General features: G+C 39.4%; 3 protein-coding genes and 2 pseudogenes across 3 annotated transcripts; all 5 read left to right on the top strand.

The window, feature by feature from the left end:
- Window positions 1-2,483: 2,483 nt before the first annotated feature.
- Window positions 2,484-3,510, top strand: LOC139302409 (trace amine-associated receptor 1-like; annotated as a pseudogene).
- A 2,193-nt stretch (window positions 3,511-5,703) lies between these two features.
- LOC139302372 (trace amine-associated receptor 1-like) lies at window positions 5,704-6,733 on the top strand (annotated as a pseudogene).
- A 2,894-nt stretch (window positions 6,734-9,627) lies between these two features.
- On the top strand, window positions 9,628-10,620 carry LOC139302327 (trace amine-associated receptor 1-like). The gene has a single exon (XM_070925995.1). It carries the CDS (start codon window positions 9,631-9,633, stop codon window positions 10,618-10,620), a length of 990 nt encoding a protein of 329 aa, XP_070782096.1. The 5' UTR covers window positions 9,628-9,630.
- A 2,116-nt stretch (window positions 10,621-12,736) lies between these two features.
- On the top strand, window positions 12,737-13,729 carry LOC139302363 (trace amine-associated receptor 1-like). The gene has a single exon (XM_070926044.1). The coding sequence runs from the start codon at window positions 12,737-12,739 to the stop codon at window positions 13,727-13,729; it is 993 nt and encodes a 330-aa protein (XP_070782145.1).
- Window positions 13,730-17,495: 3,766 nt separating this feature from the next.
- Window positions 17,496-18,509, top strand: LOC139302298 (trace amine-associated receptor 1-like). Its single transcript, XM_070925956.1, has one exon. The coding sequence runs from the start codon at window positions 17,511-17,513 to the stop codon at window positions 18,507-18,509; it is 999 nt and encodes a 332-aa protein (XP_070782057.1). The 5' UTR covers window positions 17,496-17,510.
- Window positions 18,510-19,027: the final 518 nt, after the last annotated feature.

The following is a 19,027-nucleotide window of genomic DNA, read 5'->3' as shown; positions in this document are numbered from 1 at the left end:
CAACCCCATTTCTCTCTAGTTTTATCAACCCTAAGCCCATAATATTTTAGTTTCAAATGTCATCATTTATTAGATAGAATGTATAGAATTTGGCTGCCTAGTTTATCGTCTACAAGCAAAATGAGACTAAGAGTCTACAGCCATGCTAGTGGCTCTGTGAGGCTGTACTTAGGCACAGTGGTGCTCTTAACTGAATGCTATTCTCAGCATGCTAACATGCTAACAGTGACAATGCTAACATGTTGATATTAGCAGGTATAATGCTTACCATTTTCACCATTTTGGCTTAGCATGTTAGCATGCTAACATTTGCTCATCAGAATCAGAATCAGAACCAGAAACTGTTTATTGCCAAGTAACATACATTACAAGGAATTTGCTGTGGTCTGAAGTGCTATTGTTTTGATAACAAATAAGGAGAATATAAAAGCTAAAATAAGAATAAGAATAAAAATAAAAATAAGATAAGATAAATAACAACAGTGCAGTGACCAGAATAAAGTAAAGTGTCCAGGTAAAGTGTCCAGTAGGGGGTGGGTGCGTTAATGTAACGCAGGGGGGACAGGGGTGATGTACGTTAATATAACGTATAAGTAGTGTTTGTGTTCGGGGGGGGGGGGTCAATGTAAGTTCGTCAGGTTGACTGCAGAGGGGAAGAAACTGTTTTTGTGGCGGGAGGTTTTGGTCGTGATGGACCGCAGCCTCTTGCCAGAGGGGAGGGGGTCGAACAGATGGTGTCCGGGGTGGGAGGGGTCAGCAGCGATCTTCCCTGCTCTCCTCAGGGTCCTGGAGGAGTACAGGTCCTGAAGAGATGGAAGGTTGCAGCCGATCACCCTCTCTGCAGAGCGGATGATACGCTGCAGTCTGCGTCTGTCCTTGGTGGAGGCAGCAGCGTACCAGACGGTGATGGAGGAGGTGAGGATGGACTCTATGATGGCAGTGTAGAAGTGAACCAGCATTGTTTGTGGCAGGTTAAACTTCCTCAGCTGCCTCAGGAAGTACATCCTCTGTTGGGCTTTCTTGATGAGGGAGCTGATGTTCAGCTCCCACCGGAGGTCCTGGCTGATGATGGAGCCCAGGAAACAGAAGGACTCCACAGTGTCCACTGGAGAGTCACACAGGGTGATGGGGGCGGGTGGGGCTGCGCTCTTCCTGAAGTCTACAACCATCTCCACTGTCTTTGAAGCGTTAAGCTCCAGGTTGTTGCTGTTGCACCAGGTCACCAGATGGTCAATCTCCCACCTGTAGGCAGACTCATCCTCTCCAGAGATGACTCCGATGAGGGTGGTGTCGTCCGCGAACTTCAGGAGCTTGACGGACTGGTGACGGGAGGTGCAGCTGCTGGTGTACAGGGAGAAGAGTAGAGGAGAAAGAACACAGCCTTGAGGGGAGCCGGTGCTGATCGTCCGCGAGTCTGAGACGTGTTTCCCCAGCTTCACGTGCTGCTTCCTGTCAGACAGGAAATCTGTGATCCCCCTGCAGGTGGGGTCAGGCACGTTCAGCTGGGAGAGCTTGTCCTGAAGAAGAGCCGGGACGATCGTGTTGAAGGCAGAGCTGAAGTCCACAAACAGGATCCTGGCATAGGATCCTGCGGAGTCCAGGTGCTGGAGGATGAAGTGTAGAGCCAGGTTGACGGCGTCGTCTACAGACCTGTTGGCTCTGTAGGCGAACTCATCAGCACCGAACACAAAGTACAGCTGAGGCGGATGGAAATGTCAATAGTTTTGTAGGTATTTAGTCATAAATCAAAGTTTTGGACCTGATGATGGCCTGTTGGCACCAGAGGAAAAGTTAAGGGATCAGCAATGTAGTAGATGTTGAGATATTTCTGAGAATAAGTGAAACATCTGAGCTGCTGGTGGTGTTACACCAAAAGTCAGAGGATCACCAAATTAATTGAGATTCATCCTCTTGGTACAAAATTTCAGGCACCCATTGGAGAAATGTCACTGAAAACCAAAAATGTCAACCTCATGTTGGCGCGAGAGAAAAGGTCATGGGATCCCAAAAGTCCGTAGGATTCATCCTCTGGGGACCACTAATGTCTGTAGAATATTTCATGGAAATTCTTTTAATAGACGTTGAGATATTTCAGTCCGGACTGACAGACCGACATCACCATCCCTAGAGCCACACCGCTAGCTTTGCTAAAAAAGAACAGGACTTCTACAGTTCTCATCTACAGTGTAGTATTTTGCTCTGGTATCTAATGTCATCAAGATGAAAAGCCCCACATCTGATTGGACAGTTATAGAATTTATTCATTATGGTAATGAGACAGGTGTTGATAAAAATCAAGATCGTGCACAGTGGCACAGTAATGGACACTGATGCGTGGACTATCTTGAGCCTTTAAAAGGTATGACATGAACTGAAAATCTTCTTCATCTCGAGAACTATTATTGTAGCTTTGCATTCATGCAAGGCATAATATTTTAAAATCAACACATATGTTTTTGTACTTTGTATATTGTTAATCATTAATGGAAAACTGATTTGCAGGAACCCAGAAACATGGCACCAGAAGTGACTGTCAACCGCACTTATGTTCATAACATACATCCCTGTTATGAAATAGATAATGTTTCTTACATACTGAAAAAAAACCCTTCCATGATTTGTGTTTTATTATATATTTTCCTTGGATCATTATCTGTTACCACAATATGTGGAAACCTTCTTGTAATAATGTCCATCATTTACTTCAGACAGCTCCACACTCCTACTAACTCTCTCATCCTTTCTTTGGCTGTGGCTGACCTGCTTGTTGGTGTTTCAGTCTTTCCTTTAAACATGGAATTCGCCATATATTGTGTTTATTATGAATATTTAATTTGCAAAGTACTAGAAAGCTTTAATGTAACACTGAGCACAGCTTCTATTTTGAATTTATGTTGTATTTCCATAGACAGATATTATGCAGTGTGTCAGCCTCTGACATATAGAACTAAGATAAATGTTCACGTTGCTGCGGTCATGATCCTGGTGAGCTGGAGTGTTTCTGTTCTTCTAGCAATTGGTTTTACGATTGTAGGATTAAACCATGAAAAATGTGAAGAAAAATGCGTTATTGATGTTTTAATGGCAAACATTTTGGGACCTATTTTGTCATTTTACGTCCCAGCGATCATAATGCTCTGTATCTACCTGAAGATTTTCCTTGTTGCTCAGAGACAGGCACGCAGCATCCAGAACACAACCTGTCAGAGCACAAAGTCTGGAGCAGCTGTCAGTAAGATGGAGAGAAAGGCCACCAAAACTCTTGCGATTGTGATGGGAGTTTTCCTCATTTGTTGGACTCCTTTCTTTCTCTGTTTTACCTTTCAGCTTTTGAATCATGTGTCAGTGCCAGCTGCTGTGATTGAAACAACTGGTTGGCTTACATTGTCAAATTCAATGCTCAATCCATTTATTTATGCTTTCTTTTACAGCTGGTTCAGATCGGCTTTCAGAATGATCATTTCTGGGAAAATATTTCAAGGTGATTTTGCTAACACAAAACTGCTTTGACATATTCTTTGGAGTGCTGAAATATTCAACGGACGAGTCAGTACTGATCAAATTTGGCACAATAAAGATTGTGTGTCATTAAACTCGGCAACCTGTTTTTTATTATAATTATGCTATAAAAAATACACATTAAGGTGAAACACTGACTGAGACACGTGTAGAGGTGCATCATAATGAGCTGTCAGTTAAATGCAGTCTTGAAAGTAGCTCAAACACACTATGTACAGATGTACAGGCATATTCTGTTTGTGCTTGTTCCAACTTTTATTGGAGTTATATGACGCTGACATTAAGATGCTTACGATGGAACATTCAATATAAAATTGATTATCTTTTATTACAAATGTTTAATCTAGTACATGTTTAAATGCACAGCAAAACTAATAATCTTTAACAAAATTAAGTGTACTGAATTAGATCAGTGGTTTACTTTTCCAAAACATCTACAAACACTTGCAGGATGAGGGCATTCCCTCTGCAGGATCAATACTGGTGCTTCTAAGCCTCGGGCCTCAAACTGTCCGGTCCTGTCGAGAGTTGCACTGTATATGTAATTGTTGGCCCCTTTCTGAACCTCTTTGACAAGAATGATTTACTTCTACTGAGAGAAGTTGGTCTGCACTATGGGGCCATTTCATGAACACTTTCATTTAAAAAGGTAAGAAACAAGCAGGAAGAAGAAGAAATTATGCTTCATCACCACAATCAATACTTTAGTGCTGGACACGTAACCTGAACTTTAGGCGTGACACTGTGTCATCATCTCTACATTCATGTGTCAAACAGCTTGAGGAGGCAAAGCATAGGTTTCCTTAATGTAAATATTCTTTAGTGGCCCTATTCAAACATGACAGAACCATAGAGCTGCGATATTATGAATATAGATGCACATAGTGTGTAAGGGGGAGCCAAAACCCTCCTTTGTTCCCAACACAGTGGCAGAACAGCTGAAGAACAATGGTGAAATTGAAAATAATATCAAGTGATGGAGTCTAAAACTTAAGTTACAGTTTAATGACTGTTTAAGCCCATGACCTAATTAGTAACTTTCCTGCTTGTGGAGGACGCTCAACCCCATTTCTCTGTAGTCTTATCAACCCTAAGCCCATAACATTTTAGTTTCAAATGTCATCATTTATTAGATAGAATGTATAGAATTTGGCTGCCTAGTTTATCGTCTACAAGCAAAATGAGACTAAGAGTCTACAGCCATGCTAGTGGCTCTGTGAGGCTGTACTTAGGCACAGTGGTGCTCTTAGCTAAATGCTGTTCTCAGCATGCTAACACGCTCACAGTGACAATGCTAACATGTCGATATTAGCAGGTTTAATGCTTACCATTTTCACCATTTTGGCTTAGCTTGTTAGCATGCTAACATTTGCTCATCAGCACCGAACACAAAATACAGCTAAGGCTGATGGAAATGTCAATAGTTTTGTAGGTATTTCGTCATAAATCAAAGTTTTGGACCTGATGATGGCCTGTTGGCACCAGAGGAAAAGTTAAGGGATCAGCAATGTCGTAGATGTTGAGATATTTCTGAGAATAAGTGAAACATCTGAGCTGCTGGTGGTGTTACACCAAAAATCAGAGCATCACCAAATTAATTGAGATTCATCCTCTTGGTACAAAATTTCACGCACCCATTGGAGAAATGTCACTGAAAACCAAAAATGTCAACCTCATGTTGGCGCGAGAGAAAAGGTCATGGGATCCCAAAAGTCCGTAGGATTCATCCTCTGGGGACCACTAATGTCTGTAGAATATTTCATGGAAATCCTTTTAATAGACGTTGAGATATTTCAGTCCGGACTGACAGACCGACATCACCATCCCTAGAGCCACACCGCTAGCTTTGCTAAAAAAAACAGAACTTCTACAGTTCTCATCTACAGTGTAGTATTTTGCTCTGGTATCTAATGTCATCAAGATGAAAAGCCCCACATCTGATTGGACAGTTACAGAATTTATTCATTATGGTAATGAGGCAGGTGTTGATAAAAATCAAGATCGTGCACAGTGGCACAGTAATGAACACTGATGCGTGGACTATCTTGAGCCTTTAAAAGGTATGACATGAACTGAAAATCTTCTTCATCTCGAGAACTATTATTGTAGCTTTGCATTCATGCAAGGCATAATATTTTAAAATCAACACATATGTTTTTGTATTTTGTATATTGTTAATCATTAATGGAAAACTGATTTGCAGGAACCCAGAAACATGGCACCAGAAGTGACTGTCAACCGCACTTATGTTCATAACATACATCCCTGTTATGAAATAGATAATGTTTCTTACATACTGAAAAAAAACCCTTCCATGATATGTGTTTTATTATATATTTTCCTTGGATCATTATCTGTTACCACAATATGTGGAAACCTTCTTGTAATAATGTCCATCATTTACTTCAGACAGCTCCACACTCCTACTAACTCTCTCATCCTTTCTTTGGCTGTGGCTGACCTGCTTGTTGGTGTTTTAGTCTTTCCTTTAAACATGGAATTCACTGTAAGCTTATGTTTTTATTATGAAGAGTTATTATGCAAAGTACGAGACAGCTTTGACGTAACACTGAGCACAGCTTCTATTTTGAATTTATGTTGTATTTCCATAGACAGATATTATGCAGTGTGCCAGCCTCTGACATATAGAACTAAGATAAATGTTCACGTTGTTGCGGTCATGATCCTGGTGAGCTGGAGTGTTTCTGTTCTTGTAGCACTTGGTTTTATAATTGCAGGATTAAATTATGAAAAATGTGAAGAAAAGTGTTTTATCTATGTTTTACTGGCAAACATTTTGGGACTTGTTTTCTCATTTTACCTCCCAGTGATCATAATGCTCTCTATCTACCTGAAGATTTTCCTTGTTGCTCAGAGACAGGCACACAGCATCCAGAACACAACCTGTCAGAGCACAAAGTCTGGAGCAGCTGTCAGTAAGACAGAGAGAAAGGCCACCAAAACTCTTGCGATTGTGATGGGAGTTTTCCTAATTTGTTGGACTCCTTTCTTTCTCTGTTTTACCTTTCAGCTTTTGAATCATGTGTCAGTGCCAATCGCTGTGATTGAAACACTTAACTGGCTTGCACTGTCAAATTCAATGCTCAATCCATTTATTTATGCTTTCTTTTACAGCTGGTTCAGATCGGCTTTCAGAATGATCATTTCTGGGAAAATATTTCAAGGTGATTTTGCTAACACAAAACTGCTTTGACATATTCTTTGGAGTGCTGAAATATTCAACGGATGAGTCAGTACTGATCAAATTTGGCACAATAAAGATTGTGTGTCATTAAACTCGGCAACCTGTTTTATTATAATTATGCTATAAAAAATACACATTAAGGTGAAACACTGACTGAGACACGTGTAGAGGTGCATCATAATGAGCTGTCAGTTAATGTGATCCTGTAAGCAAGTTAAAGATGCTGTGTAGAAACGTATTTGTATATTCTGTTTGTGCTTATTCTAACTTTTAATGGAGGTATATGACATTCACATTAAACAGCTTACAGTAAACTCGTCAAGATAATGATTTTTTCATGAAAAATATTTAATTTAGTACATGTATCAATGCTATAAATGCACAGCAAAAATAATCGTCTGTAATAAAATCAAGTGTTCTGAATTAGATCAATGGTTGATTTTTCAAAAGCATCTACAAACACTTGCAGGATGAGGGCATTCCCCCAGCAGGACTGATACTGGTGCTTCTAAGCCTCGGGCCGAGACAGATAGACAGAAGAAAGACACAGACCAACAGACAGACAGACAGACAGACTGAGCCAGCCCTAAGTATAAGCGTTATCAAAAAGCAAAGTTTTAAGGCTACTCTTAAAAGTAGAGAGTGTGTCTGCCTCCCAGACCAAAACTGGGAGCCGATTCCACAGGAGAGGAGCTTGATAGCTGAAGGCTCTGGCTCCTGTTCTGCTTTTGGAGACTCTAGGAACCACAAGCAACCCTGCACTCTGGGAGCGGAGTGCTCTAGTGGGGTAATAGGGTACTATGAGCTCTTTAAGATATGATGGTGCCTGACCAGTAAGAGCTATGTAAGTCAGGAGAAGGATTTTAAACTCTATTCTAGATTTTACAGGGAGCCAGTGCAGCGAAGCTAACACAGGAGAAATATGATCTCTTTTCCTGGTTCCTGTCAGTACACGTGCCGCAGCATTCTGGATCAGCTGGAGAGTCCTCAGGGACTTATTGGGACACCCTGATAATAAGGAATTGCAATAATCCAGCCTAGACGTAACAAATGCATGGACAAATTTTTCTGCATCTGTTTGAGACAGGATCTTCCTGATTTTTGCAATGTTACGGAGGTGAAAGAAGGCAGTCCTTGAAGTTTGTTTTACGTGGGAGTTAAAGGACATGTCCTGATCAAAGACAACTCCGAGATTCCTCACGGTGGCGCTGGAGGCCAGGGCAATGCCATCTAGGGTAACAATATCCTTAGATACTGTGTTTCTGAGGTGTTCAGGGCCAAGAACAATAACTTCTGTCTTGTCCGAGTTCAACATCAGATAATTACAGGTCATCCAGGTCTTTATGTCCTTAAGGCATGCTTGGAGCTTGGCTAACTGATGAGGTTCTTCTGGCTTGATCGCTAAATATAGCTGGGTATCATCCGAATAGCAATGAAATGAATGAGTGTTTTCTAATGATATCTCCTAAAGGAAGCATATATAAGGTGAATAGTATTGGTCCAAGCACAGAACCTTGTGGAACTCCATGACTGACTTTGGCGTACATGAAGGATTCATCATTAACATGTACAAACTGAGATCGATCTGATAAATACGACTTTAACCAGCTTAGTGCGGTTCCTTTGATGCCAATTAAATGTACTCTATATGTAATTGTTGGCCCCTTTCTGAACCTCTTTCACAAGAATGATATACTTCTGGCGAGATATTTAAATCAAAACCATTAATTTTGACCTCATGGTAGTGCTAGAGGAAGCTAGTAGGATTTATCTTCTGGGAACCATGAATGTCTGAACTTCTGTGCCAGTCCATCTAGTAGATGTTCAGATACTTCTCAGAATAAATGAAACATTTGAGCTACTAGTGGTCCTACATGAAAAGTCAGAGGATCACCAAAATAATTGGGATTCATCCTTTACGCACAGAATTTCACGTGTCCAATTGAAAAATGACACTCAAAACCAAAAATGTCAACCTCATGTTTGCGCTAGATAAAAGATCTTTGGGTCCCAAAAGTCCGTAGGATTCATCCTCTGGGAACCACTAATGCATGTAGAAAATTCTCGTAATAGTTGTTGAGATATTTCAGTCTGGACAGACCGACATTACCGCCCCTAGAGCCACGCCGCCAGCATTGCTAAAAAAAAGTTAAAAAAACATATTATCCTGGGTGTATAGCCCAACCAAGATAGGATCAGGTCTGAAACTGTGTTTCAAACTTAAATAAACACACAAAAGCTATAATCTGTAGGTTGAGTTAAATATATCTTAAATAACATGTTTGGATTTGGTTAAAGTAGTCTGGACCAAATTGGTGGTCTGACCAACAGACGGATCCAACTGACCAACATTGCTAGCATTGCTAACAACAAGACAAGTAAGGTTGTGACTCTATTTTATTTCCTATTTGGTCAAAGCTTTGCTGGACCATCATACTATCAGCACTTTGACCTAATGAAAGCAGAACATTTAGGGATACTGATGGTCTGATGATCATAGTGGAATTCAGCTGCGTCAGCACCTTGTCATGGCTGGAAGGAAAGAAATAAATGACGTCAACTGGTTTGAATCAGTCAGTTGGTTGTAAAAATGTAGATATTCAGTATCTGAGGACCTTTTTGGTTCATACACCAGGGGATGCAGTATCCTACATCTGATTGGACAAGGGAGGTTTGCATTAATTATGGTAATGAGATAGCAATTAATAAATATTTAAGTCTAAGTCCTGCAGAGAGGTATGATAATGTAAGAAGAGCTAGGATAAAAGAAAACAAATGTTCGAATTGTGCATTAATAATACATACTATATACAACATAACATTTTGTAAATCCAGTAGAACTGATTTTTTAATTGTATTTTTCATACTGTATGTATGGACAACTGAATTGCAGGAACGCACAAGAAATGGAGATCAGCGTCAACAGGAGTGCTGTTCTTACTGAGATACATCCCTGCTATAAAATAGATGTCTCTTACGTACTGACAAGCAACCCTTCTGCAATATGTGTATTGTTTCATATTTTCCTTGGTTTATTATCTGCTGTAACTGTGTGTGGAAACCTTCTTGTAATAATCTCGATCATTTACTTCAAACAGCTCCACACTCCTACTAACTCTCTCATTCTCTCTCTGGCTGTGGCTGACCTGCTTGTTGGGGCTTTAGTCTTTCCTCTCACCATGGAATTCTCTATAAGCTCATGTCTTTACTACAATGTGTTGTTTTGCAAAGTAAGGGGCACCTTTGATGTGTCACTGTGCACATCTTCTATTCTAAACTTGTGTTGTATTTCCGTTGACAGATATTATGCAGTGTGTCAGCCTCTGGCATACAGAACTAAAATAAATGATCATGTTGTTGTGATCATGATCCTGGTGAGTTGGGGGGTTTCTGTCCTGATTGGAATTGGCTTCATAATTGCAGGACTAAACCAAGAAAAATGTGCTACATGTTTAATTGATGTTGTATTGGCAAACATTTTGGGACTTGTTTTCTCATTTTATCTCCCAGTGATTGTAATGCTCTGCATCTACCTGAAGATTTTCCTTGTTGCTCAGAGACAGGCACGCAGCATCCAGAACACAACCTGTCAGAGCACAAAGTCTGGAGCAGCTGTCAGTAAGACGGAGAGAAAGGCCACCAAAACTCTGGCTATTGTGATGGGAGTTTTTTTGATATGTTGGCTTCCATTCTTTCTTTGCACCACCGTTCTTTCTTTCAGTCATGTTCATATGCCACTTCCTTTGATTGAATTACTTAATTGGCTCGCACTGTCAAATTCAATGCTCAATCCCTTTATTTATGCTTTCTTTTACAGCTGGTTCAGATCAGCTTTCAGAATGATAATTTCTGGAAAAATAATTCAAGGTGATTTTACAAACTCAAAACTGCTCTGATTTACTGTCACACACACACACAAATATGTATAAACAGTATATACACAATACTGTACACCTTAGAAAAAATATCAAAACCACATGTTGAAAAAATCCTTTAAAAGCTACATGTGTATAATGATAATAAAAAGAATATGTGAACGATTAATTACTGGTACAACATGACATACAAAAGGTCTTCGATCTGACAGTAAGGTTTGTGTTACACAAAAGTGAGTGAAGTGGCACAGTTGAGGATATGCAATGTTGGCATCAATTTACTGAGTGCTGCTGTAAGAGCCGAAGCGCTCATACACATCTAGCGTCATTTTTGCTGTCTTCCTTTTGCTGTAAAATCTAACAAATAATACTAGAATGAACAGGCAGCCAGTGTAAAAAGGCTAAAACAGGTGTATGGTTAAAATCTGTAAGGTGGAGTTTTAAAAAGCCTGTAACCTATCTAAGGCTTTTTGTTTAAGGCAAGTAAAAGGAACATTGCAGTAATGAAGTCTTAGTGAACTAAGCACAGTCAGTCCAGATAATTGGACAGTGTGTCAGGCAATAAATGAGATGCCATGGTGGTGAAAAATATGCCCCAGAAAAAATATTTACATGGAAATTACAATTTGACCAAGAATTGATCATTCAGGCCCTACAAACCTAATTTTGGATAATGAAGAGACAAAATTGTTTGCAGAAACACCATAATTGTCCAACATTGACCCACCAAGATGGTTGCAAGAAAAAGCTGTGCTCCTACACATACTAAAGCACATGGATGCAAATTGTCTGGTGGTGGCCTGCCTCTGACATCATTGCTGCCTTTCATTTGCAATACTGTGGATGTGGAGGGCTTTAAGAGGATACTGCATGAAAAGAGGGATTTTCGTGAGTAAGCAGCAGTGGACGCACCAATATAACCTCTTCAACTGTTTGTTTTTTTCTCCATTTATTTTGTTCAAAATCTTTTTTTACAGTTGTTCATACATACAGGGGGTTGAAGGGCTAAAATGTCTATTTCCATGGACTGGGCTACAATACTGAGAACTGAAAACTCACCTCTCCAGTCTTACATACAGAGCTTAGTACACTATCCTAAATCTCAACCACCATGCAGAGTGGCATCACTATAGTCACCCTTTCTCTTGTCTGACTTAAATACACAGTGGATATGTTTACCACACATCTTCCAGCAATGCGCTCAACAGGAAGTAATTGATGCTGGTTATAAGGGGTCTGTTCCCTGCAAGCTCCAAACTGCTGGCTTTCCATAAAAAATGCCTATCCAGATGGGGATGAAGCCAGGAAACCTTTGCAATAACATGTTTGAATGCAGAATCTTAACAACATGAACTGCTTTATAATGGTGGTAAACATTGTACTTGCTAAACATTAGCATGTTAGCATTGTCACTGTTGGCATGTTAGCATGCTGACATTAGCATTTAGCTCAAAGTACAGCCTCACAGAGCCACCAGCACAGATGTATACCCTTAGTCTTGTTAAATATGAATAACAGGGTTTCCAGTTCAATTTTTTAAAACTTCAAATTTTTAAAAACAAAATAGATTTAAGTATGCGGGGAAAGGCCTTGCATTGTTTCGTTCTAATGTAGGGAAATATAAATCAGTAACCTGACAAAATGAAATTAGAAATAAAATGACACCCAATGAAACCAGACTAAATGACAAGAAATTACAGCACAACCTCACTTGGTCCCAACCAGCGTTGGTGCTGGTCAATGTGTCGGGAAAGATTTCAGTGTCTTGGACAAAAGGGAGAAACAGGGTTTTCATAATGTACTTTGCACTGTACACACACACACACACACACACACACACACACACACACACACACACACAGGCTTGGTGAATCTTTGTTCATCTTTGTTGTTCTGCAGTTTTTCACATCTGATTGGACAAAGTTTGTAGTGTGACATTGATAAATATCAAGTCAAAGTCCTGCAGTGGCACAGTGAACAGAGAAACCCATCATATATGTCTATACTAAAGATGGTATGAAACTTCTGGGAGCGTTAACATGAAATTATCTTTAATCTGCTGAACTAAATACACATTTTTTGTTTGTCAATATTATTAATCTTAAATGATAATCTAATTTTAATGACCCATAGGAGCATGGAACCAGAATCTACTGTTTACATTGTTTATGATATGCATCCCTGCCGTAAAATGCATAATCTTTCTTACATGCTGACAAGCACCACTTCTCCAGTATGTGTTTTATTATATATTTTCCTTGGCTCATTGTCTGTTGGCACAGTATGTGGAAACCTTCTTGTAATAATCTCAATCATTTACTTCCAAAAGCTCCACACTCCTACTAACTCTCTCATTCTCTCTCTGGCTGTGGCTGACCTGCTTGTTGGTGTTTTAGTCTTTCCTTCCAGCATGGCATTCTCTCTTAGTTCATGTTTATATTATAAAGATGTATTTTGCAAAGTACGAGAAAGCTTTGATGTAACACTGAGCACAGCTTCTATTTTGAATTTATGTTGTATTTCTATTGACAGATATTATGCAGTGTGTCAGCCTCTGACATATACAACTAAAATAAATGGTCGTGTTGTTATGATCATGATTCTGGTCAGCTGGAGTGCTTCTGCTGTTGTTGCAATTGGCCTCGTAATTGCAGGATTAAACCAAGATACATGTAGAGAAAAGTGTTTAATTGATGTTGTACTAGCAAATACTTTAGGAATTATTATCTCATTTTACCTCCCAGTGATCATAATGCTCATTATCTACCTGAAGATTTTCCTTGTTGCTCAGAGACAGGCACGCAGCATCCAGAACACAACCTGTCAGAGCACAAAGTCTGGAGCAGCTGTCAGCAAGACGGAGAGAAAGGCCACCAAAACTCTGGCTATTGTTATGGGAGTTTTTCTGATTTGTTGGACTCCTTTCTTTCTATGCATGACATTTAATTTTGTTCGTAGTGATGCGGTGTCAGTTCCTGTTATTGAAACACTCAACTGGTTTACACTGTCAAATTCACTGCTCAATCCATTCATTTATGCTTTCTTTTACAGCTGGTTCAGATCGGCTTTCAGAATGATCATTTCTGGAAAAATATTTCAAGGTGATTTTGCTAACTCAAACTTATTTTAACATCATATGTGGAGTGCTGAAATAGCTTGTGGATGTACCAATATTGAGAAAAGGCTGCAAAATAAAGATTCTCTATGTTATATCTAGGCTGCCATTTGCCTCTGTATACTGTGTTCTACCTGACACCAGATATGTTTTTATAATCCAACATTATGTTTTTTTTTTTATAATTCTGTCAATATTTGCAAACAAAAAATGCTAGAAATTATTTATTGTAACTTGTAAAAACACAAAATCTATCAAATTTATCAAAAATCCTGCCTGTAAAGTTTACTTTGGAAAGTTATTGTAAGGAAGTAGGGCAAGTAGGGCATTCCAAAGCCTGAATGTGACAGCATCTGTTTCAGCAATACTCTATGCAGTGAAAAAGAGGTGCATTAAAGTGAACCAACATTTTACTAAATCATGTAAAGGGCTTAAACACACTTGATTTCATAGGAAATATTGTGCAGAATGAAATACTTGTAACCCCTTGAATTATGAATTTGTTGCATAGAAGAAATGATGCTTAGAGGAAATGATGCTTACAACAACTGTATCATATATGTATATTTATTTGGTATGTGCTTGTCCATCATTTATCACAAAGTAGCTCAGAGTATGTAACAAAAAAGTCACACATGAATAAAGGTTCAAAACTAAAGAAATTAATAAATACAAATAAAATGCTAATCAAACTATTTGTCATGAGTTTTGGATGACTGAATGGGCACTGCGTGTTGACTACTCTAAAAATAAAACTATAGCTATGAAGTAAATAGGGCTGAACATTTCCTGACAACCAGTACCACTCTATTGGTTTCTAACCACAGTTCTATTAGTAGCATGAATGGGTGTCTCAAATTGGGAACCCTTTGAGTGTGAACTCATCTGAAGCTCTTACCACATTATATCATCCATAATGATTGTCTGGAATCTAGTGTGTGACTGTTGTCAAGTGAGTTGAGATCTCTCCCTACCCTAACAGCACAAAAAGCCTGTTTATGATAAAAACACACATAAAAACTCTTGGGACTTTCCATGAAAAGGCCTAAGGGACACTCGCCCTGTAACTGGGGGTACAAGGTGATTTCCTACTGCATAAGATAGTGTCCACACAGAACATGTAACCACAAAACAAGTGTATGAGATGATTAAGCACAAGTCGTTGTATCAAGAGTAAAACTTAACTGTAATGATTCATTGATGTGATTATATGTTCACTGATTTACTGACCGATTGTATTGTTGAAGTTATAATATAAAAAGTATAAAAACAAGAAGTTGAACTTATGGGTGAAAGTGATTAGATCAGAATCACAAGTTTATCGTGACCTGTGACCAAGAGTTTATCATGACCTGTGACCAAGAGTGTATGCTGAGCTGTACATGATTTCGTACGGCTGGAAAGTCCGGGAGGACAAATCGGCCAAAGTAACTGTAACACACAAATACACATAGAATGTTCTAGAAACAACTAGGTAAATCTTGTTGACGATGTATAGTATAAAAGATCGAGTCCGGGAGTGGTCCTTGTTCTTTGTCTCTCGGAAATCTTCGAGCAAGTTTGGATTACTTTACTGGATTGACCATTTCAGAGGATTATTTTACCAGACTTGGTTCATTTCACGAGACGGAGCTGGTGAGCACCAAAAAGGACTTTGATAAAAATCTATAGCTGTAAAATAGAGAAGATCGAGCATCAGGAGGATTAACCATTTTCCAACCAGTTGTGGATTACAATTTGGGATTATCAGAGTTCTTATGCTCACTCTGCCAACATGAACTGTGGACTTTGAAATACTTGGTGGATTTTGGATAAGATCATAAGGTTTTCTACAAGTTCCTCAGTTTGGCAATAAAGGAAGGATCGCAAGGCCTGGCTGTCTTTCCCTCCCTCTCTCCCAAAACGGACACTGGACTGTTCAGCATAAACTCATTTGATCAGGTTTTTGTATGTTCTCAGAATTACAAAATGTTACTATTTTACCAGTCTTTTCCAATCATTTGTTATACATTTATTTTTGAGTTGTATGTTTTGCCCTGCCTATTTTTGCAATGAATTCCTAAACTGCAATTAAAGCCTAATTTGTGGACATTGGCTTTATCCTGTCTTAAGGACTGTGGTCTTAAAGGTATAATGTGGTGGCAGTATCAGGCACAGGGCTACTCAGCCTGGTGCAACACCGGAGTAAGCAGGGTGGACGTTCGGATGAAGGCAGTGAGCAGCTAGGTGTGTCTCCTCGCCACCAACTTGAATAGTTTTCAGCCACCCTAACCTGGTGATACCGGTAGGGCTGTGAACTTGGACCCTTTAAACAGAGACCTGTTCCAGTACCGCCTGAACAGGGGTTACGCGGGATCTAACTGTGTCAGCTAGAGTAGAGCTCATCCCATTATCCATCATACATTACATTATAGTAACAGAAATTCAGAAAACTTAGATCTTTCTCATTACCTGTGAGCAAGAATGGTGGTCTGGTGAGAGACTAACTTACGCTTCACAGAAAACTACTATTAACCCAAAATTAACCCAATTTGTTTTTCATAGCATTAGTTTTGTGTCACACATTGTGAAATACTGTTTCCTGGATTGCTAGAGACATCCAAACCCAAGTGTAATCATATTTTCATATTATAATGAATGTACAACTGCCCGTCTCCTGTTCCTGTGCTGCAACAATCAGCTGTTTCTGAGCTGCAGCAGTCTCCTGCTTCCCTGGCTTCTCGCAGCGGTCACCGGCCTCCTGCTCTGCACTCAAGCCACTGGTCTCTGGCCCTGCACTCCCAATGCCGGATGCTTATCCAGCAGCCTGCTCTGCCATTGCCAAGTCTTCTGGTGCCAGCTGCTTTTCCTGACTCCAGCCTTGTCGCTGGCTTCCAGAGTGGCACAGCCTGTTTGGTCTTCCTCCTGACTGGCTCTGTCTGCATCGGCAGCATCCAGGCTGTCGTCCAGAGCTGCTTTGCCTCCCGGTTGCCTGCCTGAGGTCTCCTGCTCTGCCTCTGCTCTACCCCCCAATTTTCCATTTAAAGGACTGTTTCATCCTTGTTTTGTTTTTTTTCCATTGTCACAAGGTCAAAAAAGATTATTTTGCTGAAGCAAGTCTCGTCTGTAGCGTTGACTGACTGTTCTCTTTTCTTGCCTTTTCCTCTGCACTGCATTTGTCACTCGAAAGTTAGATATTCATGGAAAAACTAAATTTCTTTCAGTAATCATGAACCCTACTCAGACAGGCACAGTATTGAGGGTCTATGTGAATGTGTCAACGCATCTGCTAACATTGAATGAATGGTATTTCTGATTCTGATGAATGGCTTCTACAAAAAAATCATCATTGCCAGCATGTATAAACGCTTTCAAACCCTCTAACAAAGTTTGTAAGTTAGGCTTTTCCACTTCAAACCTTTAGTCTCCAGTAAGCCAAGATAAACCCGAGGACCAATTCTGTTTTTCCACCCCTCTAATTTGGTGCCAAATAAGACATTACATAGTCTTCTTCACAGGTTGAGTGGTTCCTCCTGTGACTTCTTCTGGTGTGGAAAATTAGGAGTTAACTTTTCATAACATCAATATTAATTATGGTAATGAGATAGAACTTGATAACCAGTCAGGCAAATCCACGGGTTCTGCACAGTGACCCATCAAACACTGTGCAACTATATAGGTATTATATGAAATCTAATGGAGATGAACTGAAAGTTGTGCTTCTTATCCTAGAAAGCTTGTAGCTTGTAATGAAGAATTTCTTAAATGCTTGAAACACATTCTCAGTATTATTGATAACTTGCAGGAGCCCAGAAGCATGGAACCAGAGTCCATCTTCAACATAACCCATGTTGTTAATGACATACATTCTTGCTATGAATTAGGTAATACGTCTTATATATTGCTAAGCAGTACTTCTTCTCTCTGTGTTTTATTATTTGTTGTACTTGGCTCTTTATCTGCAGTCACCATATGTGGAAACCTTCTTGTAATAATCTCGATCATTTACTTCAAACAGCTCCACACTCCTACTAACTACCTTATTCTCTCTCTGGCTGTGGCTGACCTGCTTGTTGGGGTTTTAATCTTTCCTTTCAGCATGGCATTCTCTGTAAGTTCATGTTGGAATGAAAGCCTATTTTGCAAAGTACGAGACAGCTTTGACATATCACTGTGCATGTGCTCTATCCTGAACTTGTGTTGTATTTCCATTGACAGATATCATGCAGTGTGTCAGCCGCTGACATACAGAACTAAAATAAATGATCATGTTGTTGTGATCATGATCCTGGTGAGCTGGAGTGTTTCTGCTCTAATTGGACTTGGTGTCATAATGTCAGGATTAAACCAAGATACATGTGAAGAAAACTGTTCAAATAATGTTCTATTAGCAAACATTATGGGTCTTATTTTGTCATTTTACCTCCCAGTGATCGTAATGCTCTCTATCTACCTGAAGATTTTCCTTGTTGCGCAGAGACAGGCACGCAGCATCCAGAACACAACCTGTCAGAGCACAAAGTCTGGAGCAGCTGTCAGTAAGACGGAGAGAAAGGCCACAACAACGTTGGCTATCATTATGGGAGTTTTTCTGATCTGTTGGACTCCTTTCTTTCTTTGTATGACATTTCTTTCTTTTAGTTATGATTCTGTGTCAGTACCTGTGTTTGAAACACTCAATTGGCTTGCACTGTCAAATTCAATGCTCAATCCTTTTATTTATGCTTTCTTTTACAGCTGGTTCAGATCGGCTTTCAGAATGATCATTTCTGGAAAACTGTTTCAAGGTGATTTTGCTAACACAAGGCTCTTTTGACTTCTTGTTTCGAAAGCTGAATTTGAATATAAACTTGTCAATGATTATATGTAATGATAAAGGTTGGCATAATAAAGGTCTTTGCTTTCTGTCATACATGTATATTTCTACTGCTACTGTACTTTACACTGTGCTCAACTTCAGATTATTAGAGTTTTATAAGTTTTTATGAACAATAAAATCTTCATTGCAAAGTGAAAAACACGTCACAATATGTTTGATCAACTATTAACAATGATGTATATAGTATAGTATATAATGCCAAATGTTTGGGATTTTTGCAAAATATTTATGCAATATACATTTACACAGTACTGTAGAGCTACTGCAGAACTTGACAATATATATTTGTAAAGGTGAGTAAATGTAAGATAACTCCTCAGGCAAACATTTATACCATCATGTCAAATATGAATATGAAATATTCTGTGTGTCTTGTACACATTTTTGTAATCTTTCCATAAAATTCATCCTGAAATATTTGGTATCTTTGGAAACTTTGGCACTATAATTGATCT

This window comes from Enoplosus armatus, chromosome 19, assembly GCF_043641665.1.
Source record: "Enoplosus armatus isolate fEnoArm2 chromosome 19, fEnoArm2.hap1, whole genome shotgun sequence".
NCBI lineage: Eukaryota > Metazoa > Chordata > Actinopteri > Centrarchiformes > Enoplosidae > Enoplosus > Enoplosus armatus.
The sequence above is the reverse complement of the archived record's forward strand: the minus strand, read 5'-3'. Positions and strand labels throughout refer to the sequence as shown.